Raw genomic sequence first — 26,714 nt, 5'->3', positions numbered from 1 at the left:
AATTAGAATTAAAATAATGGTTCCATAATAAAAAATACAATCCCATTCTTTAATATATCCATAGTTACTCTCAATAAGTAGCCCAAATTGAAAGAATTTAGACGACTTTTCCATTACCTTTGCTTTCCCCATATATTTTGGAATAGATAGTTGTAGAATCACCAGTTAGAGCTAACTCCTTTCTCTGAAATAATTTTGAGGAACTTTATCTGGATAAACCAGGTAGTGAGACCCCTTTTATTATTATTATTATTTTTTTTTTTGAGACCCTTTGATGTAGCAGAATCTTATTGACAAAAAGCAGCAGGAATCCTGTTTCATTGACTGTTTTGGAATCTCTCATCTTTTTCTAAGGTGCAAAGAGAATAACAGCTCACTTTGTATTTTACTTTATAGGTCCTGTGTGTGTGTGTGTGTGTCAAAATAACATAAAATTTACCATTTAACCTTTTTTTTTAAAAAAAAGTAATCTCTACACCCAATATGGAGCTTGAACTGGGACCTCCAGATCAAGACTTGTGTGCTCTACTGACTGAGCCAGCCAAGCGCCCCCCATTTTAGCCATTTTTAAATATATATAGCTCAGTAGTTCTAAGTACATTTACATTGAGGCATCTGGGCGGCTCAAGGGTTTGAATGTCTGCCTTTGGCTCAGGTTGTGATCCTGGGAATCAGTCCTGCATCAGGCTCCCCGGCAGGGAGCCTCTTTCTCCTTCTGCCCATGTCTCTGCTTCTTTCTCTGTGTGTCTCATGAATAAAAATAAAAAAAAATTTAAGTACATTTACATTGTTAGGCAACCATTACCACCATCCACTTCCATAACTTTTTTATTTTTCCAAACTGGAATTCTGTATCCATTCAACAATTTCTCATTCTCCCACCCCCAGCCCCTGGCAACCACCATTCTACTTACTATCTCCGTGGATTTGACTATGCTCAATATATTATGTCAGTGGAATCATGAAGTATATGTCCTTTTGTGACTGGCTTATTTCATTTAGCATAATGTCCGCAAGGTTCATTCAGGTTGTAATTTATGTCAGTTTCCATTTATTTATTTGTTTGTTTGTTTAGATTTTATTTATTTATCCATGAGAGACACAGAGAGAAAAAGAGGCAGAGACACAGGCAGAAGTAGAAGCAGGCTCCATGCAGGGAGCCTGACGTGGGACTCGATCCCGGGTCTCCAGGGTCACGCCCTGGGCTGAAGGCAGCGCTAAACTGCTGAGCCACCCAGGCTGCCCAGTTTCCTTCCTTTTAACGGTTGAATAATACTCCATTTTATTTTGATACTATACTTTTTTTTAAATCTAGTTGTCTGTCCATGGACTCTTGGGTTGCTTCCATCTTTTGGCTTTTAAACATGCTGTGAATGTGGATGTACAAATAGCTATTGGAATCCCTGGTTTCTATTCTCTTTTTTTTTTTAAGCCAGTAAATATTTGAGGAATTTTACATGTAATTCCTTCCACTGGTAATCACCTTAGTTCCTCCAAAGTCAGAAAATCATAATCTTCAAGTTAGCCCGCCTCTCCCTCCCTCCCTCCCTCCCTTCCTTCCTTCTTTCCTTTTTAGGTAACCTCAGTACCCCCACGTGGAGCTTAAACTCACAACCCCAAGATCACAGTCACATGTTTATTGACTGAGCCAGCCAGGCGCCCCAAAAATAGCCCTTTTAAAAAGAACTTTTGTTCAGTCCACAGTTGTCCCTGTCATTCCATAGTTCTTTCAGTTGGGCTTCTCTGATCTCTACCTGAATATGGACAGGCTTCAGAAATTGCCTGGTGTACTCTTTGGGACCCAATTTCTTTTCTTTCCTTTTTTTTTTTTTTTTTTAAAGATTTTATTTATTTATGCATTAGAAAAAGAGAGAAAGACACAGGCAGAGGGAGAAGCAGGTTCCATGCAGGGGGCCTGATGTGGGTGGGACTCGATCCCGGGACCCCAGGACCACACCCTAGGCCGAAGGCAGTGGCCAAACTGCTGAGCCACCCAGGGATCCCCGGGACCCAATTTCTTTACTTCACGGCCTCAGAAGTCAAATTGTAGGAAGCACATTGATTGCTATTTTGGCAAATGATCTAAAATTACTATTCCTTAATTGTTTCTAATATTGAAAAGTCTCGTCACTTCTCCTCTACGAGTCTGGCAGAAAGTGTTAGAGATCCCATTGTCACTGCTGCAGTAAGCTTGCTGCCTGTTTTCAGTTCCTTTGGTTTAATACCCAGAAGTAGAATTGCTGAATTCTCTGGTAATTCCAGTTTTTTGAGGAACTGCTGTACTGTTTTTTATAATGTCTATATCATTTTATTTTCCTATCAGCAGTGCATAAGGGTTCTAGCTTCTTTTCATCCTTGTCAACACTCATTATACTTTGCTTTTTATAATAGCCATCCTGATAAGTGTGAAATAGCATCACATTGTGGTTTTGATTCAAATGAATTTCCCTGTTGATTAGTCATATTGAGCATCATTTCATGTGCTTTTTGGCCATTTGTAAATCTTCCTTGGAGAAATGTCTGTTTAAAATCAAAGGTGACTATTTTTGCATCTGGGCGGGTTGTTTTTTTGTTTTGTTTTTTTGTTTGTTTGTTTTGTTTTGTTTTTTTGCTGTTATATTATTTTTATATTTTTATATTGTCATTTTTAAAGGCAAATTTAAAATGTCTTAGTGTTTGTACAACAAAATACCCCCATCATGCTCTATATGCAAATAGAAGTTTTACTAATTCTTCTGAACATGGTACTTTGGTGATGAAAAATCTAATTGTGATACTAAACTACCGCCCTGAATCCCTAGGTTGAGGATAAAGCTACCGAACTCAGAAACCATTTAAATACGGATGGAATAGTTTCCACTGATGTAAACCTTACTAGAGTATGGGAGGCAGTGTTGTATATTTCATCAATTACTTACTTGAAGAGAACAGTTTTGTATAATATTGTGACTCTGCTATTGATATGGCAAAGCATGTATTGTAAAAAGCTGTTAGGAGTTTCCCTTTTTATCATGTTTTCCAAAATCAAGTGATACTAGCTTCCTCTTGAGTCAGATTTTCAGAAATCTACATTTTTTTCCACATTTTTTTCTGTAAGTTTCAGAGTTGTTCAAATATTTTTATAAAGTAATATATTAGTAATAAGAACAGTCACTTTAAAGGATTCCACATTTCATTTGGAGCTTAAAATTAGCATATTGCTTTTCAAAAGAAGGGAAGACAGATAATGTAAGCAAGGTTTTTTAGCCTTGGCATTATTCACTGTTCACAGATCATCCTTTTCTGTGGGGCTCTCCTGTCCTGTGTGCTGGAGTATGTTTCACAGCATCCCTGGCCTCTGTTCATTAGGTAGAAGTAAGCTTCACCTCCACCCTCAGTTATGACAACCAGAAACGTCCTATGATGGAGGGCACCGATAACAGGATGCATGAAATGCAAGACTTGTTTTTGTTTTTACAGGTATCCATGATTTTTATTTATTTATTTATTTATTTTTAAGGTTTTTTTTTTTTTTAAGATTTCATTTATTTATTCATGAGAGACAGAGAGAGAGAGAGAGAGAGAGAGAGAGAGAGAGAGGCAGAGACACAGGCAGAGGGAGAAGCAAGCTCCAAGCAAGGAGCCCGATGTGGGACTTGATCTGGGTCTCCAGGATCACACCCCAGGCTGCAGGCGGCGCTAAACTGCTGCGCCACCGGGGCTGCCCGTATCCATTTTTTTTTTAAGATTTTATTTATTTATTCATGATAGACACACAGAGAGAGGCAGAGACACAGGCAGAGGGAGAAGCAGGCATCATACAAAGAGCCCGAGGTGGGACTCGATCCAGGGTCTCCAGGATCACACTCTGGGCTGCAGGCGGCGCCAAACCACTGCGCCACCGGGGCTGCCCCGTATCCATGATTTTTAACTCAGGTTATTAGTGTTAAAGTTCTGGAACATTAGAACAGCCATTAGCATTCTTAACTAATTAATGAAACATCAAAGAAGAAAGAAGGAACCTTGGCAGTTTGCACTAAAGTAATATCAGAAGTTTGCATTTTATTCTTAGAGACCGAGTTATTTAATACCTTCATTTTATTGGAGTTACTTTTCTTTTCTTTTCTTTTCTTTTCTTTTCTTTTCTTTTCTTTTCTTTTCTTTTCTTTTCTTTTCTTTTTTTTTTGGAGTTACTTTTCAAAGACAGGGCAGGCAGGGAGGGGCAGAAAGGCGTCTTCTATAGAAATGGGTATGGGTAAGAGCTCTTTATGTACTTGCTATATGCTAGGCGAGGTGCTTGAGCATTTTATAATCAATCCTTGTCACATCCCTCACATTTACAAGAAAACTAAGGAGTAGAGAAGAAGTAATTTAACCAAAGAGTTATGTCTAATTAAAAAAAAAAAGGGGGTTTCCTGGGTGGCTCAGTGGTTGGGCATTTGCCTTTGGCTCAGGTGGTGATCCCAGGATCCTGGAATTGAGTCTCATGTCAAGCTCCTGCTTCTCCCTCTGTCTGTCTCTCTGCCTCTCTGTGTGTCTCTCATGAATAAATAAATAAAACCTTAAAAAAAAAAAGATGCCTATGACTAGAAATTGATATATTGCTCTTAAAAAAAGTTATTTTTAAGCAATCTCTACACCCAACATGAGGCTCAAATTCACAACTCCAAGATCAAGAGTCACAGTTTTTACTGAATGAGCTAGGCAGGCACTCCGATATATTGCTCTTACTTGGATAGATACTGGTGGGACAAGAGGGTCGAGACAAGGGAATGAGAAGGAGCAAGTAGAAAATTAGTTTGGGGTCAAGTTGTAAAGGGTCCTCTCTTGAAGAATGTGGACTTTACCCAGCAGATATTTGGGAGCTATTAGAGATGAGTGGTCAGAAGTAGGTGGAGAGTCATAGACCCCTACCTAGAGTGAGCAGGACCTTTAAAGGTCATGAGGTCTGGTTAATTCACTAGAGAAATTAAAGTTGAGAGAGACAAAATGAGGTGTCTTACTCTAGACCATAGAGATGAGTATTTCCTTCCTTATAAAAAACAGGTATAATACAGAGGTTAATTCAGGTTAAATCAGAAGTGGAAGTGTTGAAAATAGAAGTGGGATCACTTCAGATTGTCTATTAAAGTAGTGACTTTTTGCTCTTTACTTTCTGGGCTCAGGATCCTTTTTCTTTTCTTTTCTTTTTTTTTTTTTTAAGATTTTATTTATTTATTCATAGACACAGAGAGAGAGGCAGAGACACAGGCAGAGGGAGAGAAGCAGGCTCCATGCAGGGAGCCCGATGTGGGACTCGATCCCAGGTCTCCAGGATCACACCCCAGGCTGCAGGCGGCACCAAACCGCTGCGCCACTGGGGCTGCCCTCAGGATCCTTTTATATCAAATTATGAGCTTTAGTTTGTTATAAGTAATATCTATTGACATTTGCCATATCAGAAATTAAGACTTTTAATTTGAAATTTTTGTTTATTAAGTAATTTGATATGACTCAGTAATTTGAATAAAAATCATTTCATTTTTAAAAAGATTCTTTCTGGGGAATCCCTGGGTGGCTCAGCGGTTTGGCACCTGCCTTTGGCCCAGGGCGCAGTCCTGGAGTCCCGGGATCGAGTCCCGCGTCGGGCTCCCTGCATGGAGTCTGCTTCTCCTTCTGCCTGTGTCTGTCTGTCTGTCTGTCTCTCTCTGTCTATCATGAATAAATAATAAATAAAATCTTTAAAAAAAAAGATTATTTCTGAGAGGGCACATGTGCCAGTGGGGGAGGGGCAGAGGGGAAGGGAGAGAATCTTTTTTTTTTTTTTTTTTTAAGATTTTATTTATTTATTCATTAAAGACACAGAGAGAGGCAGAGGCAGAGGGAGAAGTAGGCTCCCCACAGGGAGCCTGATGTGGAACTCAATCCCAGACCCCGGGGTCACGACCTGAGCCAAAAGCAGACACACACTCAACCGCTGAACCACCCAGGTGTCCCAAGGCAGAGAATCTTAAAGGGATTCTGCGCTAAGTGCACAGAGCTAGATGTGGGGTTCAATCTCACAGCCCTGAAATGATGAATTTAGTGGAAACCGAGAGTCAGACATTTAATTGAGCCACCTACATGCCCCGAGCAAAAATCAAATTTTTTTTTTTTTTTTTTGCAAAAATCAATTAGAAGGAAATACATTTGGAACACCTGGCTGGCTCAGTCAGGTGTCAGTCAGACTCTTGATCTCAGCTCAGGTCTTAATCTCATGGTTGTGAGTTCAGGCCCAGCGTAGAGCCTACTTTGTTTATTTTTTCAAATCCATTCATTCATTTATTTATGATAGACATAGAGAGAGAGAGAGAGAGAGAGAGAGAGAGAGAGAGAGAGAGGCAGAGACACAGGCAGAGGGAGAAGCAGGCTCCATACCAGGAGCCCAACGCAGAACTCGATCCCGGGACTCCCAAGACCACGCCCTGGTCCAAAGGCAGGCGCTAAACCGCTGAGCCACCCAGGGATCCCCAAGCCTACTTAAAAAAAAAAAAAATTGGGATGTCTGGATGGCTCAGCGGTTGAGTGTCTGCCTTTGGCTCAGGGAGTGATCCCGGAGTCCAGGGATCAAGTCCCGCATTGGGCTTCCTGCATGGAGCCTGTTTCTCTCTCTGCCTGTGTCTCTGCCCCTTTCTCTGTGTGTGTGTGTGTGTGTCTTTCATGAATAAATAAAATCTTTTTAAAATTAAATTTTAAAAATTAAAAAAAAATTTTAATTGGGCAGTGCCCAACCAGAAGTAGTTTGGAGTGTTGCACCAATAGGAGCTAGGGGAAAGGCTTTTTATAGAGATAAGGTGGAAGCAAAGCAAGCGAATCATTTGATCAGTTACAGTGTAGGCATTTGCCTCACCTGGAAAAGCATCATTCACTGTGATTGTCCTTAGGTTTGCTTTTTTTATTTATTTATTTTTAGTTTTTAAAGATTTTATTTATTTATTTGAGAGAGCATGAGCTGAGGGGACGGGCAAAGGGAGAGAGAATCCCAAGGTAACTCCATGCCGATTGCAGAACTGAGTATGGGGGCTTGATCCCACAACTGTAAGATCATAAACTGAGCCAAAATCAAGAGTCGAACTCAACTGACTGAGCCACCCAGGCGCCCCTGGGTTTGCTTTCTTAACATGAAGCATCTATAGGGTTAACTTTTGGTTTATTTACATAACCTGCTAAGGTATTGGAACCACCTCAGTCTCATGGCCTCTTTGCTTAATTAACAACTCTCTTCCAACCCCTCCTCCTTTGGTCATCCTCTCACACACAAGAGAGTAACCAAAAATTCAGTATTAGTGCACTATCACAAAAACTCATGGGTTGTAATGTCAGGTCTGAAAGAATTGTTTTTGCTGTTCATTTTGTTTGTTTCTCCAAGTGAGACTGAGGTTCTGCTGATGGCTACAAACACAAATTTAAGACCCCTGAGAATATAGCCCACTAGGGAGACAGCAATGATGACTGTCAGTTGCATAATGCTAAGAGACTGAAGTATTCTCCTTAGGGCCCTGTGAAACCAAACATGTACCTGAAGGGGCATCAGCCTGTTTTAGCCAGGTGGCTTGTTGGCTAATTTCTTGTATGTGCTATAACATCAGAGGTGCGATCTACGTATACAGCAGGAAGTATTTGCTGTGATACACTGTTCAGCCAATAAGCAATCTAAAGCAATTCTGAGGGCACCTGGGTGGCTCAGTCAGTTAAGTGTCTGCCTTCAGCTCAGGTCATGATCCCACACTGGGCTCCATATTCAGTGGGGAGTCTGCTTCTCCCTCCCTCTCTCCCCTTGGCTTGTGCTTGCTCGCTCGCTTGCTATCTCTCTTGCTCTCAAATAAATAAATAAAATCTTTAAAAAGGTGTGCGGGGGGCGGGGTGGGCAATTCTGTTATCTAAAACCACCCTGGGGGAATGCCTGGATGGCTCAGCGGTTGAGCATCTGCCTTTGGCTCAGGGTGTGATCCTGGAGTCCTGGGATCGAGTCTCACATCAGGCTCCATGCATGGAGCCTGCTTCTCCCTCTGCCTGTGTCTCTGCCTCTCTCTGTGTCTTTCATGAATAAATAAATTAAAAAATAAAAATAAAAATAAAACCACCCTAGTAAGAAATTCTAGGAACGTTTGTTGTGTATCTGTGGCCTCAGTGATAGATTTAATGACAATTACCAGGGTTAAGGTACATTGTTTTCCTGTGCCTTAAAAGAGAGAGAAAAAAACAAAACAAGTAGGGGCAAAAGAAAAGCAAACAGCAAGAAAAGGCCAAAAGAAATAAAGATTTCATAGTGGAGATGAAGATCTTCATTCCTGATTTTGGAGGAGCTGTTCACCTCAAGATTGTGTTTGCTTCTGGAGAGAGACCTCCCTAGCTAAGTTTAGATCTTCACCTGGAGTAATATAACTATTTTTTAAAACCAAAAATAGTGAGACAAGTGGCATCGTTTTATTTTTTTGCTAATCTCTTTAAAGTCTGGTCTAATCAGATAGCTAGGTTCTCCTAACTACTCCTGTATTCAAACTGTTATTATAATTTTTGTGTGAGGTAGAAGAAGATCTGGCCTCACACAGATATGTAATTGAAATAAGGAAGACCTCACAGACCTCCTGAAAGGACTTTGGGGATCCCCAGGTCCCTGCAGCCACATTTAGAGAACTCCTGCATGAAAATGATAGGATTATCTTGAAAATTTTGACCTGTAAGAAATTGGATGTAGAATTATTATTACCTGGTATGGTGATACATCCCATTAAAGAAATTACATGATTTTTCCTTCTCATTTGATGGAAGCATGAAGACAGTGTTTTGAATTGCCAAAGCCTGATGGAAAAATCTGCATTTTACATCTTTTTCCCCCTCTTTATTCAAGTTTGTATATTATGTAGAGAGAAAATTATTAGCTGCCTGATAGAAGAGAGGTTGTTGGAAAATTGATATTACATCTGCTTTTAACAAATGGTCCCTCTTAGCTTTTAATTGCAAAGTTTTCTAGTTGCTTTAATTGTTCCTTTTTCCTTTTATGCCAGATTTTTGTTTCTCAACTTAATTTGGTTAAATGCTTTTCAATCTTTCAGCTTTAAAAAACTAACAGATAAATATTTACCATAATCAAATGTTTACAAATACAAGGATCCAGATGTTAATGTCTGTCATTGATGAACAAATTTAGCCTTGAGTCATCTTATAAATAGTATCCCAGTGCGTTGACATTTTCAGTGTGAAGAGTCAAATGCTCATTGTAGTTCTGTATATAAAATGGGTGTAGGAACAGGGATAGTTGATTATATGACACTATAATTTGAGGTAAGAGAATCCTAGCATCCTGATTTCTGCTCTTATTAATAATTATGTAGAGGTTACCACCCATTGCCAGAGGGCCTTGTCCCTTCCCTGGCAGCCTGGGCCCTATAGACTGTGGCAAAGGCAGATCTGCCAGATGGGGATTTTAGAGTTACAAGGGGATTCTAGAGCTGCAGATGCCTCTCCCTGCAGCCAGGGTAATGGCTTACTGATGCAGACACCTGCATTGGAATGGAGCTGGTCCAGCTGTGGTGGGGGCAGCAGAGTTCCAGTAGGGCTCAGGAATGTGGGCTTCTCCCCAAACTGTAGCTGCTGTGTGGAAGACAAGGGAGCCTTTGCCACAGGTTATAACTGGGCACTGACCAGCATCTTCCATATGATTTTGTTGGGAGGCCACCTGGTTTCATGCACTAAATTGCTCATACAACTGCACTGCCAACTCATGTACACTTTAGTACCGCTTATGTTTATTCCTTTTTTTAGAAAATTATTTATTTTAGAGAAAGCATGTGCGTAGGTAGATGAAGAGACTCTTCAAGCAGACTACCCATGGAGCCCCATATAGGGCTCCATCTCATGACCATGAAATCATGACCTGAGCTAAAATCAGTAGTCAGATGCTTAACTGACTGAGCCACCTAGGCACCCTGATGTTTATTCTTTTTTATCTGCTTCCGAATAAATTGCCGTTTGTAATTTCTATATTTTATTTTTCCCTTTTATTGGTAAAATGTTCCTATAAAATAAAGCTATTTGCCATTAAAAAAAAAAGAATTGGGATGCCTGGGTGGCTCAGCGGTTGAGTGCCTGCCTTCAGCCCAGGGCATGATCCTGGAGACCTGGGATCGAGTCCCACATCAGGCTTCCTGCATAGAGCCTGCTTCTCTCTCTCCTTAAGTCTCTGCCTCCTCTCTCTGTGTCCCGCATAAATAAATAAAATCTTTTTAAAAAAATTGTTAAGTAACTAGTTGCTTATTATATTTTTCTATTATGGAAATTTCTATCAGATCTACTTCTTAGTTTTCTTAGTAATCTATCTTTAAAAAAAAAAAAAAGATTTTATTTATTTGAGAGAGAGAGAGACTATGAGGGGAGCTCAGCTCAGGGCTTTGATCCCAGAACCCTGGGATCATGACCTGAGCCAAAAGTAGCTGTTTAACTGAGCCACCCAGGTGCCCCAGTTTTCTTAGTAATGTTAATTAAAAACTATAAGCATATATAAGAAGTAATTCATTGTAGTTGTCTTACGGGCTTAGGAAAAGTGTTACTAGATTTTTTTTTTTTTTTAAGTAGGTGCTACACCCAGCACAGAACCCAGTGTGGGGCTTGAAATCACAACTGTGAGATCAAAACCTGAGCTGAGATTAGAGTCAGGATGCTCAATTGATTGAGCCACCCAGACACCCCATTGCCTAGATTTCTTTTAAATTGTTTTTATCAAGGTGCCTGGGTAGTTTTATTTGGTTAAACAGCAGACTCTTGATTTCGGCTCAGGTCATGATTTAAGGGTCCTGGGATTGAGTCCCTGGGTCGGGGCTGCCCACCCAGTGGGGAGTCTACTTGTCCCCCCTGCCCCCCACATTCACTCTATCTCAAAATCTTTAAAAAAATTTTTTTAATTGTGTTTTTTGTTTTTTCAAGTTCTTTTCCATTTAGAACTTTAATTGATGTTGAAAATGTAATATGATGTGACCAGGTAAATTTAAAGTTTACTGTCTTAAAACTATTGATATACCATCATAACTACTTGCAGGAGAGAGAGTATGAGCAAGGGGGAGGAACAAAGGGAAAAGGAGGAGCAGACTCCCTGCTGAGCAGGGAGGCTGATGTGGGGCTTTATCCCAGGACCCTGAGATCAGGACCTGAGCCTAAGGCAGATGCTTAAGGACTCAGCCACCCAGGTGTCCCATTAGATTGGAACAGATTTTCATTCATTACTGTTGGCCTTCAAGAAAGAACTATATATAAAAAAGAAAGAAAGAAAGAAAGAAACAACTATATACTATATATATCATTTGCCTCCCGCCCTGAAAGATTTATTTATTTTTTTAGAGAGAGCACACACGAGGGAGCAGAGTTTGAGGACAGAGGGCAAGGAAGAGAGAATAGAATCTTTTTTTTTTTTAAAGATTTTATTCATTTATGCATGAGAGACAGAGAGAGAGAGAGAGAGAGAGGCAGAGACACAGGCAGAGGGAGAAGCAGGCTCCATGCAGGGAGCCCGACGTGGGACTCGATCCCGGGTCCCCAGGATCACACCCTGGGCCGAAGGCGGTGCTAAACTGCTGAGCCACCCAGGCTGCCCGAGAGAATAGAATCTTAAGCAGTCTCCATGCCCAGTGCGGAGCTGGACACAGGGCTTAGTTCCATGGCCCCAAGATTATGACCTGAGCTGAAAATAAATAAGAGTTGGATGTTTAACCTACTGAGCCACCTGGGCACCTTTATATCATATGCTTTGATGAACTGTTGTGATTCTTTAGTTTTAACAAAATTATAAAAACAGGAATTTTTTATTTTTAATTTTATTTATTTTTTTGGAATTTTTTAAAATTAAAAATGGTAGGGCTCTTCTGGGCACTTGGGGTTCCTGTCAGTTTAATAGGACAGGAAAATATTTGGGGGTCTAAATTTGTGCCCCCATTTTGATTTATTTTTTATTTTTTTATTTTTATTTTTTGTTTTTTTTTCCCATTTTGATTTATGATCTTAAAATCTATAGTATGTTTAGTTAAACTACACTGGAAATGCATATTGCAGTTTAGATTAGCATATTGAAATGTGAACCCAGAAGTGAAGTCATTTTATCATTTTGTAATTCATTTTAAAAACTTTCCCTCTTTGGCGCATCTGGGTGGCTAATTTATTTGAGTGTGCACAGGTAAGGTGGGGGTGTGAGGGGAGGAGCAGAGGGAGAAGGCGAAGCAGACTCCCCACTGAGCAGGGACCCCCCCCCACATGTGGAGGCAGATGCTTAACTGATTGAAACACCCAGGCACCCCTCACCTGCATTTTTATGATAGAGGCTTATATAGAACTTGGTGTTTGTTGCCTCACTGATTGTTTCAATAGCAGAAATTCTGCTCTTGCCCATATTTATTTTACCCCCTGTTGCTAAGGAATTTTGGTGTTTATAATAGTGGCATTATTGTAATTAAAGTATTTTTCTTAATTTTTTTTTTTTGTTAATGAGTCATTGGAATTAAGCTGGTAATCCTATATAACATATCCTATACTGTAATCATATGGTGGCTTCCCCAATACTCTTTATTACTTGTAGGACTTAATACATATAACAAGGATTTTTGTGCTAAAAGACAATTTTATTAATCCTTAATTTGAATGAAAATATAGTATCCTGTTTACTTATTGTTAGTAACACTACCTTTACTGAATGATCTTAAAAAAAAAATCTTTTTATGGAGAAAACTGAAGCCTAACCTCACATGACAATCTGCAGTCCTATCTTGAGGCTTCTATCCCAAGTAGTTTGTATTTTGTAACTCAGTTATGTCCTTTTAGATCTTACTAGCATAGGTTTTTTTCTCTGTGTTTCAAACTTCAGGGAGCTCTGATAACCTTGTGATGTTTTCATCTTTTGCCTTAGCATCTGAGAGCTAAACAAAAATGCTGTGTAAATTCTTAGAATACCCTGTTTTCTTATAATATTTGTTTATTTCTTAAAAAGCAATGGCAAATTTGCCTTAGTTCGTTGAGTTGGATTTATTTATCTGGCTGGTTTAGAGATTGTCTTGACAATGAGAGCTGTGGTTTTAGCCCAGATGATAAAAACTATCAGGTCTTTCCTCTAGTGGGTATACTTGAGGTGAATTAACCACCCCTCCCCTGGAGTTATTTGCTTAAAAGATAAGTCTTCCATGATAGGGAGGGAAAAGTGTAGAGCAAAATTTTAGAAGCCTGTAAATAAATAGCAGATCCTGTAAATAGTTTTTTATTAATATATTTGAGAATGCTGTAACAAAAGAAAACCATAGCAGTCTTTTGCACATCCAGTACTGAAAAGAGACTTTCCTATTATTCATGTAGTTCTTAGGTATAATAAACTTGTTTAAATATATCTCTCTCTTAATCTGAGTGTGTAGGTAATATTTTCTCCTTGTCTTTCAACTGTTTGCCCCTTTGAGGATTGTATCAAACTGAAGAATAATAAATTCTCAATTTCATTGACTCATTTCCCACATTACTCAGAGGGAAAGAGCCTAAACCAACAAGACTCAAGTAACTTACATAATATTTCTTCATTAATCCCTCAAATACTTTTAAATTACCTAGGAATTTATTTAGAATACTTTTGTTTTCCTCAAAATTAATACACCCCTAAAATGGTGGTGGTGGTGGTGGTGGTGGTGGCAGCAGTAATAATAGTAACAGAGCAGTGCCACTTCATTTATTGATGGTGTCATATTCCAAACCCTATAAACCTGTGGGTTATTTTATTTAATTTGTAACCCTGCAAGATAGGTACTTTCCATTTTATTTTTCCATTTTATTTTTTTTTAATTTCCATTTTATAGATGTAGAAACTGAGGCTTAGCAAGAGGTTTCTTGTCCAAGAATACATGCTTTATATCTGAGATTTGAATTGAGGTCTCTGAATCCAAAACCACATATTCACTATTCTTTTATTATTATTTTATTATATTTATTATTAGTCTTCATTCAGAAAAAGTTGTTCACATTTTGCACAGAATGAAACATTTGTCTTTAGGAGGGCATGTGGTAGTAAAATATCGTTACTTTTGCTTCCATGTTTCAGGCTGGTGTTTGCTCTGTTTTGCCTTCCAAGGTGGGAGTATGAAGTAGATGTGGAGAGGGAAGGGTGGCCAGAATCCCAGACCAGAAATGTATATGGTTGCTTTTAATTATTTCTACCTGTTGATTTTAAGAAGTTTTACATGATACTCATTCTGTTTTTGTTTTTGTTTTTGCCCTTCTCCAGCACTGATTCCAGCAGTAGTTCTAGCGACGACTCTCCCGCCCGATCTGTTCAGTCAGCAGCCGTCCCAGCACCTACTTCCCAGTTGCTTTCATCCCTGGAAAAAGATGAGCCACGTAAAAGTTTTGGGATCAAGGTTCAGAATCTTCCAGTACGCTCTACAGGTAAAAGTTTCTGTTGGTGTACTTTCCTCTGCTGCTATTGGGGGGAATGTGAGACTGAGCAACTTAAATTCTGTGCTTTATGGTGACAACAAGCTTTCTTCTTGTGGTTCATTAATACTTAATTCCATGTAAGAAAAAGCAAGTGATGATTATAACTCTATGTATATGAAGATTGCATGTTACTTGTATTTACTATATATGCATACATATGTATGTATATATTGTGCACATTGTATGTACATACATACACAAAGACTGGTGCGTGTTATATAAAGAAAGCACTTTTATTTTTTTATACTTTAAATATGCTTTCTGGGTTAGGTATTTTGATACAGGGAAATTTGATATGAAATTATAGAAATACTATTATCAGTTGAATTTGTTATATCATCCTGGAGTCCTGTGTTCTGTGAAAAAACTTTGAACATAAAATTATGATAGGAAACCCACTTCAAAATACTAACATTTTAGGGGCCTCGGTGGTTCAGTGGTTGAGTGTCTTGCCCTTTGGCTTGGGTCATGATCAAGGGGTCCTGGGATTGAGTCCCACATCAGGCTCTTCACAGAGAGCTTGCCTCTCCCTCTCCCTCTCCCTCTCCCTCTCCCTCTCCCTCTCCCTATGTCTCTGTGTCTCTCAAGAATAAATAAAATCTTTGAAAACAAAACAAAATAGTAACATTTTAAATGAGGAAAATAATGAATAATGGTAAAGTTTAGCATAAAACTATACTGAAGTCTTTACTCCTGATATTTTTGACAACGGACCATGCTATACTGTTATTTCTACATTAGACATATTGAGCATGTAAATAACTGTTAGTAGATGGTCAAACTAACAAATACCAAACTTAGTATTTCTAAGATAAGCTCATTTCAGTGATTAATTAATTAGTTAATTAATTATAAGATTAAAAAAAATTTTTTTTGTTTATTCATGAGAGACAGCAGAGAAACAGGCAGAGGGAGAAGCAGGCTCCATGCAGGAAGCCTGATGTGGGACTCGATCCTGGGACTCCAGGATCACTGACTCCCTGAGCCAAAGGCAGATGCTCAACTGCTGAGCCACCCAGACGTCCCTATTTATAAGATTTTATTTAATTGTTCATGAGAGATGCAGAGAGAGGCAGAGATGTAGGCAGAGGACTCGATCCCAGGACCCTGAGATCACACTGAGCCAAAGGCAGACGCTCAACCACTGAGCCACCCAAGCATCCCACTTAAATTATTTATTAAAACAGCCACTAAAAACCTACATACCAGGTTTGTGAATGGAGATACTGAGGGACAAATATTGATGAGCTTTTGATTTAGATTATTTAGTTGTTTAGGAGTGGATGAGAGTAAAATTAGCTTGTCTTTCTTTACAATTTTAATTTTTATAATGAAGCAAATTAACACAAGACTCCCTAGATGGGTATGATTCATCTGTAGAAGGCCTTAAAGTTATTAGCATGTTACATGCTGCTTCCCACACAATTTTATCATTGACGTGATGCTTGGAAAGCTAGAAATACAGCTTGCTTTCTCACGTCTTTAAAAATTTTATAGATGTATATATGTATATGTGTATATAAAATTTTTATCATGGAAGTTTTAAACTTAACCAAAAGACCAAAAGTAGTAGTAGCAAAATAAACACCCCTTACTCCATACCCCAGATTTAAAAATTATCAATTTTGTCAGACTTGCTTTCCATTTTCCTTCTTTCCTGTTCTTTTCTTTTTATAAGTGAATCCTTGATGTTCTATCGTTTCATACCGACTTAAAGATACATACTTTTTTAGTTGTCTGTAAAATAGGAGGGCATTTTTTCTTATAGCCACAATATCATTCTTATCAAATACCCAGTGTGATAATTTTCCAATACTCTGTTTATTTTCAGAATTGTACAGGGGTCTCTAACATGCCATTTTAGAGTTATCTTATCTGAAAGAGAAATGTTTTAATGCTAACAAAACTTAAGTCAAAAATCAAGCTAGGGGGCAGCCCGGGTGGCTCAGTGGTTTAGCGCCGCCTTCGGCCCAGGGCATGACCCTGGGGAACCCAGGATCGAGTCCTATGTTGGGCTCTCTGCAGGGAGCCTCTGCTTCTCCCTCTGCCTGTGTCTCTGCCTCTCTCTGTGTCTCTCTCCCTGTGTCTCTCACGAATAAATAAATAAATAAAATCTTTAAAAAAAAAAAAAAGCTAGGGAATCCCTGGGTGGCTCAGCGGTTTAGCGCTGCCTTTGGCCCAGGGCATGATCCTGGAGTCCCCGGATCGAGTCTCACATCAGGCTCCCTGCATGGACCCTGCTTTCTCCCTCTGCTTGTGTCTCTGCCCCCACCCCTTCTCTCTTTCTCCCTCTCCCTCTGTGTCTCTCATGAATAAATAAATAAAATCTTTAAAAAAAAATCAAGCTAAAGATTTTGTAACTTACTTATTAAGTTGTAACTAAATTAAAGAAAAATAAACACCTTGTTTTTTTGGGGGGGATTTAGATACAAGCCTTAAAGATGGCCTTTTCCATGAATTTAAGAAATTTGGAAAGGTGACTTCAGTGCAGATCCATGGAACTTCAGAAGAGAGGTATGGTCTGGTGTTCTTTCGGCAGCAAGAGGACCAAGAAAAAGCATTGACTGCATCAAAAGGAAAACTTTTCTTTGGCATGCAGATTGAAGTAACAGCATGGATAGGACCAGGTAAGAAAAAGGAGGCTAATTTTTAGTATAATTTGTATTTACACTTATGAAAAGGCAGCCTCTTCTGAATCTTGGTGTTCTTCCAGCTTTATTTATTGACATATTTCCGAAGTCTTCTATTTTAAAGACTGAGTACATTTGGTCAAATGAATGAAATTATATTTTGGTTAGGGAGGGTAAAGATCCCTTCCTGTAAGGGAAAAATGCTGACATCGAAGAGTCTGGAAAGTGTAGTTTTTAGCCCTTGTTGAGCCCTGCCTTCCCTAAAGAATGAACTAACTGAGATAAGGATATAGTTCTTTGGAGAATGACATCAGAATTACCTTGAATTAGAAAACAGACTACTTGTTCCGCTTATTTGAGGGGCTAGTTAGACCAGTTTTACTTCTGTTATGCCCAGCACAAATGGGATCTGTTGTTCTAGTTTCTATGACCTTGAAAGATAGTAACAAAGAAAATCAGGATTAAGTCTGAGGAGTGTGACCCACTGAGAATTTCAAGGGGACCGTTTATTAGTTTGAACCTGCCTGTAAGACCTATTGTAAGGCAGAAAGTCTTCTGAAGCATGGCTTGGGTCAGTGTTTCTCCTGTTTCAGAACCACCTATAGTGCTTGTTTAAAATGCAGACTCCTTGACCCTGTCTCAGCATAATTTTCAGAATTCACATACTCAAGTTAGGAAACTCCTGATTTATAACAACTTACAAGTAAATTTGTGGAGGAATAAACAAATGTTTAAATTATGCAGTCACATTATGTAGCTGAGACAGACTTTAAGATTAAGACTTTGAGGGGCACCTGGCAGGCTTAATCTGTGGAGCATATAGCCCTTGATTTCAGGGTTGTGAGTTCAAGCCTCATGTTGGGTGTAGAGCTTACAAACAAAAGACTAAAACCTTGAGTGGAATTTATAGGGTAACCATAGCCCATTCTCTTGGAATATTAGTTTATTTGACAATTAAAGGGAAAAAATTGAATTTCCCTGATGAAAATGTATAAATGATATTTGTATATATTAAAATAGGCACAGAGTTTTTAGAGGGAAGACTGCAAAATGTACATAATTTTATGATAAACACAGGAATTTAGAGGGATTATTGGTTATGCCCTTGCATTCTCTCCTCTGTCAAGTTTGAGACATATTGGCCTAAGTTATACTGAACTGAGTGCAACTCAGGAGTTCTTATTTATCACATTTAGAACAAGTCACAATTGGCCTAAAGAATAATATTTAGAATGTATAATCCATATAGTTTTTAGAGCCATGCATAGTTAGTTATTAAGTAGCTGGGAATCTAATTTGGGGCATTATTAATAGATGGCCCTCAGATCTCCAAGTGATAATGCTAGCTTGACATTTTTACTGTAAAATTTTTTTTACCTAATTAGTTACTAGCACCCAGGATGTAAATTAGGCTTTAACCACACCCACCATTGGAAGATTTTGAGAAGATTGGTTGGTTCAGACATTGGGAAAGCTTGAAGGTATTTTTCCCAGTGGGACAGCATGAGACATTTATTGAATGGGATATTTGAAAGCAATGGAATGTTGAGTATGGAGACATGGTTGGAATTATGTTGTTGGATGGTTAAGTCATAAATGTTTTGTATTGAAATGTATGGAGGTGATTGTTTCCTTAGGTCAAGGACCTCTTGGAATTAAAAAAAAAAAGATCTAAATCTAAGAAGCCCATCTTTGCAGATAGACCCCTGGTGGCTTCTAAGATTATGCTTTCTTAATCCTGTGTGGAGCATTGCAATCCAGTAAACATGAAAATTCGGGATAGTAGAATTTTTTCAGTGATACATAGGCATTAAGACTTAAACTGATCATGAAGATTAAATAGATTACATGTGGAAAATACACTTTATAAAAATCTTTGCTAAACTGAATTTCTGGTTTTGAAATGTTTACTGAGCTATATGGTGTAAATAAAACAGGTATAGATTTGAATGGTTGCATTCTGCCTTTTGGAATAAAAAGCTGAAGATATTTCTGAATTATTTTTTCTTTTATTTTTCTCCCCTTTAAACATTTTTTTTTAATTTTTATTTATTTATGATAGTCACACAGAGAGAGAGAGAGGCAGAGACACAGGCAGAGGGAGAAGCAGGCTCCATGCACCGGGAGCCCAACGTGGGATTCGATCCCAGGTCTCCAGGATCGCGCCCTGGGCCAAAGGCAGGCGCTAAACCGCTGCGCCACCCAGGGATCCCTTTTCTCCCCTTTTAAATGAAGTATTCCTAAATATGTGCCCTCTGTTAGGTAGTTTCAAGAAGACCTAGTTGATCTTGAAATGAGATCTCTCCCCGGAAAATACAATGAAAATACAGGATAGAGTCAAGCACATGAGCCCTGGTGGTTTTCTGGGTCCACCTGACTCCATGAAAGTACATATTCCTTTTTTTTTTTTTTTTTTAAAGTACATATTCCTTGATGAGGCTAGAAAGATTAAGCTGAGCTACCATTAGAGCTATGAAACTGAAATCAGGAGTGAGGTGTGTTCTGTGTGAATTCACTCAGCAGCTCAGAAGTTGAATCTTTTTAATATCTTTGTTGTTGACATCAGTAATATGCAGTGCACGGACTTAAACACTTTGTTTCAGTCAAGTCGATTAAATACTAACTTTTTTTGTATGGCTTTGTTTTACATTAAAAGAGAGAGAACATATAGGCATATAGGCTGTGTTACATAGTTCTTATTGACGAAACATTGAATGATCTGCTGTGGACCAGGTTTAGAAATTGAGTTTCAGAGAAAAGACATGGTTGAATTAGACACTGAACCAGGGCTTTTGATCATAAGAAATAGAAAACATAGGAGTCCTTGAGTCTCCTCTTGTTTGTCATTGGGGACCTTGCAATAGCAAGTTTGTAAGTGCTACTTCAGTCAGTTTTCAAACAGTTATTATTCTTGTATCTAACAGTTGCTACATTCAGACACTTGGGCTGTGTTAATTAGCATGACAAATGTAAAATGCTATTTTCTAAAATGTTATAAAGTAAATTAAGTAATGTAGCTATTTTCAGTTGAGTTTTATATGTGTTTCAGATTGTAGTTTTATACTTCCCATTGAGAGCCTGCTGCATAATTTCTGGAACCTAAGATTAGACTTAAGTAATTACTATTTTTGTTGGGGTTTAAAATCTATTTCTGTGTCAGTGATTATTTTTAAAACAAATCAATTTACAGACTGAAATTCAGTCCACTTTTCTGTTTTAAAGATCAAAGAATGTGTTCCTTCCCCCTAAGTTTTGTTGACAAGTTTGTTTAGCCTTTGGAGTTAGCAAAAGGCAGCTGTTTCTGAAAATGTATATTTAATTTTTTAGATTGTATGATATTCAAGCCCAATATTTTAGAGACTTAGCTTAAGTGTAGATTTTCCCATGATATATAAATACACATTAAAATACACTTTTGTTGGGGCACCTGGCTGGTGTTCAGTTAGTAGAACATGCAACTCTTGATCTTTTGATTATGAATTTGCAGCCCCTCATTGGGTGTGTAGAGATTACTTTAAAAAACAAAACAAAACAAAACAAAAACCTCTTTGCTTTTTTACCCTGCCCCCATCCCACTTAACAGAAACAGAGAGTGAAAATGAATTTCGTCCTTTGGATGAAAGGATAGATGAATTTCACCCCAAAGCAACAAGAACTCTCTTTATTGGCAACCTTGAAAAAACCACTACTTACCATGACCTTCGCAACATCTTCCAGCGCTTTGGAGAAATTGTGGTATGTTGTTTTTTTTTTTAACAGTAAAAACAGTTTTAGATCTTTGTTGTAAAACATAAAGCATAGTACAGATTATATTTGGAAAGGTGTTATTTACATGGTGTAATAAATACTTTGCCCTATGTGTTTTTAACTCCAGCTAAAAAGATGATGCAGGAAAACTCATTGGGGAACTGTTTTATGTGTGTATGTGAAACTATATAATAGGTATTGGTCTCTATTTTGTCTGTCTATATCTATCTATCTATCTATCTATCTATCTATCTATCTATCTATCTATCTATATTTTTTTAAGATTTATTTATCCATGAGAGACCCAGAGAGAGAGAGAGAGGCAGAGACACAGGCAGAGGGAGAAGCAGGCTCCATTCAGGGAGCCCGATGTGGGACTCAATCTCAGGTCTCCAGGATCAGGCCCTGGGCCGAAGGCAGTACTAAACTGCCGAACCACCCAGGCTGCGCCAAGATTTTATTTACTTATTCAGGAGAATGAGAGAGAGAGAGAGAGAGAGAGAGACCTGCGGAGAGAGACAGGCAGAGAGAGAAGCAGGCTCTATGCAGGGATCCCAGGATTCCAGGATCACGCATCCCTTTCAATCCATTTTTCTTATTTTTCTTTGTCCATGCTGTCTCTAGTCTTGTGAGTTGGAAGGGAAATAAAGAGAAGAAAATATGTTTGTAAGAAAGAAGCAGCAGCTTTAGTGTATGAATATTGTGTTCTCATAGTGCACTTCAGACTACCTTGGGGATTACTGGAATGTGGATGTCATGCTGGAAGCTCAGTTCTATTTTGAAATTTTAATTAGAATCACTTTTTATATTCAAGTCATTGTTAAATTTAGGAATTTGGAGGGGTTTTTTTTTTTTGTTGTTGTTCTTATGACTCAAAACTGGAGTCCCTTTCTAATGAAAATAGTTTGGTTAAGCTTTGTACCCTTGGGATATATATACTACTTTGTTTTATATTTGAAAAAGTAGGAAAATTATTTCTGTCTCTCTAATAACAGCAAAGAAATTGCTATATAATTTTGAACTTTGGAGAGTAAAAAAAATGTTCTGGGTAGGAGTAATAATTGTTAATCTTTCAGGGGTGTGTATGCACGCTTGTGCACGCATCCAGCTATCCTTATTTACCGTGATGTAAGCAAAAATCCTTATTTTTTTAATGACATAATCTAGAGAATAAAACATTTGGGCTTGGGATCCCTGGGTGGCGCAGCGGTTTGGCGCCTGCCTTTGGCCCAGGGCACGATCCTGGAGACCTGGGATCGAATCCCACGTCGGGCTCCCAGTGCATGGAGCCTGCTTCTCCCTCTGCCTGTGTCTCTGCCTCTCTCTCTCTCTGTGTGACTATCATAAATAAATAAAAAATTATATATATATAAAAAAAAACATTTGGGCTTGTAGCTGATCTAAACCTCATAGGGAGTAGAGGTGAGAGAAGTGGTTGGTAGAAAGTTAAGAAAAAAATAAGATATATATTTAGAGAAACAGCAAAACATACATTTTCTTTTTCAGTTATTTTAATTTAAGTTCTTTTATCATATCCTCTAATTCCAGCTGTGCTGCCTGCTTGGATGAGTGACCTGGAGTTCACTTGCCTATGTGGGCTTCAGCTTTTTTTCTTTTTGCAGTTACCTAATATTTAATTTGCTCATTGGCATTTATGAGTCTATGAATTAATATAACTTTCAGGCATATATTTTTTTAAGATTTTATTTATTTGAGAGAGAGAGAGCACAAGCAGAGGGAAGGGGCAGAGTGAGAGGGTGAAGCAGACTACCTGCTGAGCAGGGAACCCCATGTGGGGCTCGATCCCAAGACCCTGGGATCATGACCTGAACTGAAGGCAGACACTTAACCAACTGAGGTACCCCCAAACATACTTTCATTGGAGGATGGCTGCTACTTTGAATTTTGAGCGAGTATAAGAAGTTACATTTGGACACATAGATACATTTTCATGAACAGAGTTGCTGAAAATGGAGTGATTACTGAGTTTTAAGAGCAATGCTTCTCAGCATTCTGTTTGAAAACCTCACTTCATCACATTTCCAATTGTTATGAGGGTGACTTTTAATGACACACAAACTTTGGGGAAATGGTCTGCTGTTTATTGATAACAAATTATGCTATAGCTAAAAGAACCTATGTAAAAAAAAAAAAAAAAAAAAAAAGAACCTATGTGATGAATCTGAATCTGGAGACCATTTCTCTTAAATGGAGTTATCCTCAGTTGTTACTTTCTACATTATGGTGAAAATCAGCCCCTATTTACCATTACCTAAGTAGAACTATTTTGAATATAAATTACTGCTTTTTTTTTAAAGGTCTCACTAAACAGCTCTTTAAATGCATTTTTCATTTTGCTCTGTTTCAGCTTTTGCTTATTGACTCATGACCCTTAATGAGGCTTAGGTCATCACAATACTTTAGATATTGTGATTCACAGAATTTTTTAGATAATCACAATATGGGTCATTATTGAAGTTTTGGTATTCTGGTGTCTGGTTTCTCCGGACCGGTTTCATATGTAAGTAAGATTTTTACACCACCTTGTCTAAGCAGGCAGGACCAGAGTGTCAGGTGTGAGTACAGATTTCAAGCATTCTGAAGAGATGGGGTTAGGGGTGTCTGACTGGCTCAGTTGGAAAATCATGTGACTCTTGATCTCAGGGTTGAGTTTAAGATCCATGTTGGGTGTAAAGACTACTTAAAAATAAATAAGTAAACTTAACAAAGAAATAAAGAGATAGGGCTGTGACTTTATAGAGCATTTCTTTAATCTAGGGATGGTGTTCTGATACATCTTCACAAAGTAGTTGAGTATTTATATATTTCTTCATTCTGGATATGAGAGATTATTACCATATATACCAGTCACCAGGATTGGTTCCATTAGATATACTGATAGAGTGAGTCTTCTAATTTAGGATCTCATATTTTAAGTCACTTTTTGAAAACTTGATTTCTTTACCATTCATGCTTTTCTCATATATTACATTTTAAATGGCCTGCCCCTAGTAAGGATTTTAAATTTTTGCAGAAGGGAATTACAGTTGACCCTTGAACAGCATGGGTTTTAACAGCATGGATCCACTTATATGTGGACAATTTTCTTTACAATTTTCTTAATAACATTTTCTTTCCTCTGGCTTACCTTAAGAGTATAGTAATAATAATATATACAAAGTATGTATTAATGGACTATTATCTGCAAGGCTTCTGGTCAACAGTAGGCTGTGAATAGTTAAGTTTTGGTGAGTTAGAAGTTATATGTAGATTTTCAACTGCCTTGGGGATTGGTGCCCTAACTCCCTCACTGCCACCACATTGTTGCTCAAGGTCAACTATATTTCATAGGTTTTTGTTAAATAGGCTCCCTTTTCTTTATTAATCTTCTCTGTATTGTTCCAGTTTTAGTATATGCACTACTGAGTCAAGCACAGCCTTTTTTTATTCATAGATTTCTCTTAATACAGGTATTATGGATTTAAAATTTTGAAGTTGTAATTTCTTTCCTGCAAAGAGCTTCACATAGGAAGGTTTGCATGGTTGTGACTCCAGATGCTGTATTGTGTAGTCTTTCAGGCTATTTACAGCATTTCAATAAACAATTTTAACTAAGAAAATGATTTTTGGGAATTATGACTGTTTTGAGAAATATGCACTTCATTTGGGTTTGGTTTATTCTTATTTATTTTCCTGTTGGCATGTCACTAAGTGATACTCATTGGCTTTTTCAGGATATTGATATTAAGAAAGTAAATGGAGTCCCTCAGTATGCATTCTTGCAATACTGTGATATTGCCAGTGTTTGTAAAGCTATTAAGAAGATGGATGGGGAGTACCTTGGAAATAATCGCCTCAAGGTAAAGGACTTTGCATAAGTTATTATGATGTTATAATTTAGAAGTTTTTTTTGTGTGTGTCTGATTGTTTAAAATGGCAGTACAGTTAGATAATCGTATTGGTGATATAATTCCATCCTCATCCTCCTATATTACAAACTGAATTAATACTTGCTGGGGCGCCTGGCTGGCTCAGTCTGTAGAGCATGCAACTCTTGATCTCAGGGTTGTAAGTTTGAGTCCCACGATGAGTTGTAGAGATTATGTAAAAGATTTTGGGAACAATCAAGTGTCCAACTCTTGGTTTTGACTCAGGTTGTGAGATCGAGCCCTGTGTTGGGTTCTGTGCTCGGTGCGGAAGTCTGCTTGAGACTCTTTCTCCCTCTTTCCGTCCCCCACTGAAATAAATAAATCTTTAAAAAAAAAAAGAAAATCTGCCTGGGAAAAAAATGGCTAAGTGCCCAGAGTCCATAAACTAAAATCTGATGAATTAATACTCGCTTACCCTAGCAGAATTAGTTTTGTGTAAATTTCTATTTGATTTTATACCAGATGGTTGCCCCTTGGGATGATGCTTGATAAGATTCCTACAGAAGATAGGTTTTTTTCAGAATTCTATAATTGAATAATTGGTGACTTTACTAATAGAAAGTTTGCTTCTCCTATCTAGCTGGGTTTTGGAAAAAGCATGCCTACAAACTGCGTGTGGTTAGATGGCCTTTCTTCAAACGTGTCAGATCAGTATTTAACACGACATTTCTGCCGATACGGGCCTGTGGTAAAGGTAGGTGGGAGGTTTTGGTGTTGGTGTCCGGTTGCTTCTGACTGTGTTCTTGGTATTCTGTCCTTTCAGCCCCAAGTTTAGTATTGTTTTCTTCTTTAATAACTCCTAAGTTGTCATAGAAAGGCATCAGCATCTGTTAGTTTATGGTATGCAGAAGTATTTTGTAAAACTATTCTGAACTAGCCAAGATGATGAATTTTGAAACTAATTTGCATAATACTGTTAAATAGAATGTTTCTTAGGGGTTTTTATAATTTTATCTCATTAAAATCAGCCTATTTATCTAGTTATTCACATTCACACTAATATGTAATTAGACTTCATTTTAAAAAAATACAATAACAACAACAAAGAAGATGACTTTAAAGGGACGGTCATACAACAGAATACACATCTAACCCATGTTGGCAATGTACCCTACCCACACACAGCAGTAGGAGGTTCTCTGGACCCCGTTCCATTATGTGAAAGTAGAGCTTTGAACTCCTTGAGAGCAGATTCCCACTGTGATGGGTGTGGCACATAATGTCAGCATTTCTTTCAGTGTAGCTTTGATTGTTGGAAGAAACACACGTCATAAAGACTGCTGATGTAAATTAAAAATCCAGGAGCTTTAAGATAATAGTACTTATAACCAAAATTTACTGAAATTTATTGTTGATTCAGTGCTCTACGTTGCTTTCTCTCGTTCAAGGGTGTTGGTGGTTTTTTTGTTGTTGTTTTTGAGCCAAAACTACAAGAATGCTTATTCGAGTATAGTATAGGACTCCGTCAACATGGAAAATAAAGTAAAATACAGAAAAACAAAATAAAGGCATGATCTACTTCAAGTCATGATATCCACGATTGAGGCTCTTATTTGTTTTTTGTTTTGTGTTTTTGCTTTTTTATAGGTGGTGTTTGACCGCTTAAAAGGCATGGCCCTGGTTCTCTACAATGAAATTGAATATGCACAAGCAGCTGTAAAAGAGACCAAAGGGAGGAAAATCGGTGGGAATAAAATTAAGGTGTGCAGAATGACTTTAAACAGAAGTGAAACAAAATCATATTGAGATCCCACCCTCTTAGTAACACATTTTGTAGGTGGCCAGCAAGGGGAGTGGTTTGCAGGATATGCACTATATGTCCTGTTTCTAAGAGGATTGTATACTTTTTGAATACTTGGCTACTTGAGGCCACTGGGTCATTAGCCACAGAGCCTTCCCTAAAAATTATGTCATTCAAGGGAATGTGCTGCTTTACACCCAAGGTACATTATGCTTA

At 38.1% G+C, this 26,714-nt stretch overlaps 1 protein-coding gene across 3 annotated transcripts in view; it reads left to right on the top strand.

Moving 5' to 3' along the window:
• SPEN (spen family transcriptional repressor) overlaps nt 1–26,714 on the top strand; it is a 94,571-nt gene that overhangs the window by 48,889 nt on the left and 18,968 nt on the right. For all 3 annotated transcript variants that reach the window (XM_038531893.1, XM_038531892.1, XM_038531894.1), the window contains 6 exons: nt 14,240–14,400; nt 16,878–17,078; nt 20,665–20,816; nt 24,563–24,688; nt 25,338–25,451; nt 26,345–26,458. In XM_038531893.1, the coding sequence (XP_038387821.1) occupies nt 14,240–14,400; nt 16,878–17,078; nt 20,665–20,816; nt 24,563–24,688; nt 25,338–25,451; nt 26,345–26,458 (868 nt within the window). The remainder of the gene's footprint in view (nt 1–14,239; nt 14,401–16,877; nt 17,079–20,664; nt 20,817–24,562; nt 24,689–25,337; nt 25,452–26,344; nt 26,459–26,714) is intronic.

This window comes from Canis lupus, chromosome 2, assembly GCF_011100685.1.
Source record: "Canis lupus familiaris isolate Mischka breed German Shepherd chromosome 2, alternate assembly UU_Cfam_GSD_1.0, whole genome shotgun sequence".
Classification (NCBI taxonomy): domain Eukaryota; kingdom Metazoa; phylum Chordata; class Mammalia; order Carnivora; family Canidae; genus Canis; species Canis lupus.
The sequence above is the reverse complement of the archived record's forward strand: the minus strand, read 5'-3'. Positions and strand labels throughout refer to the sequence as shown.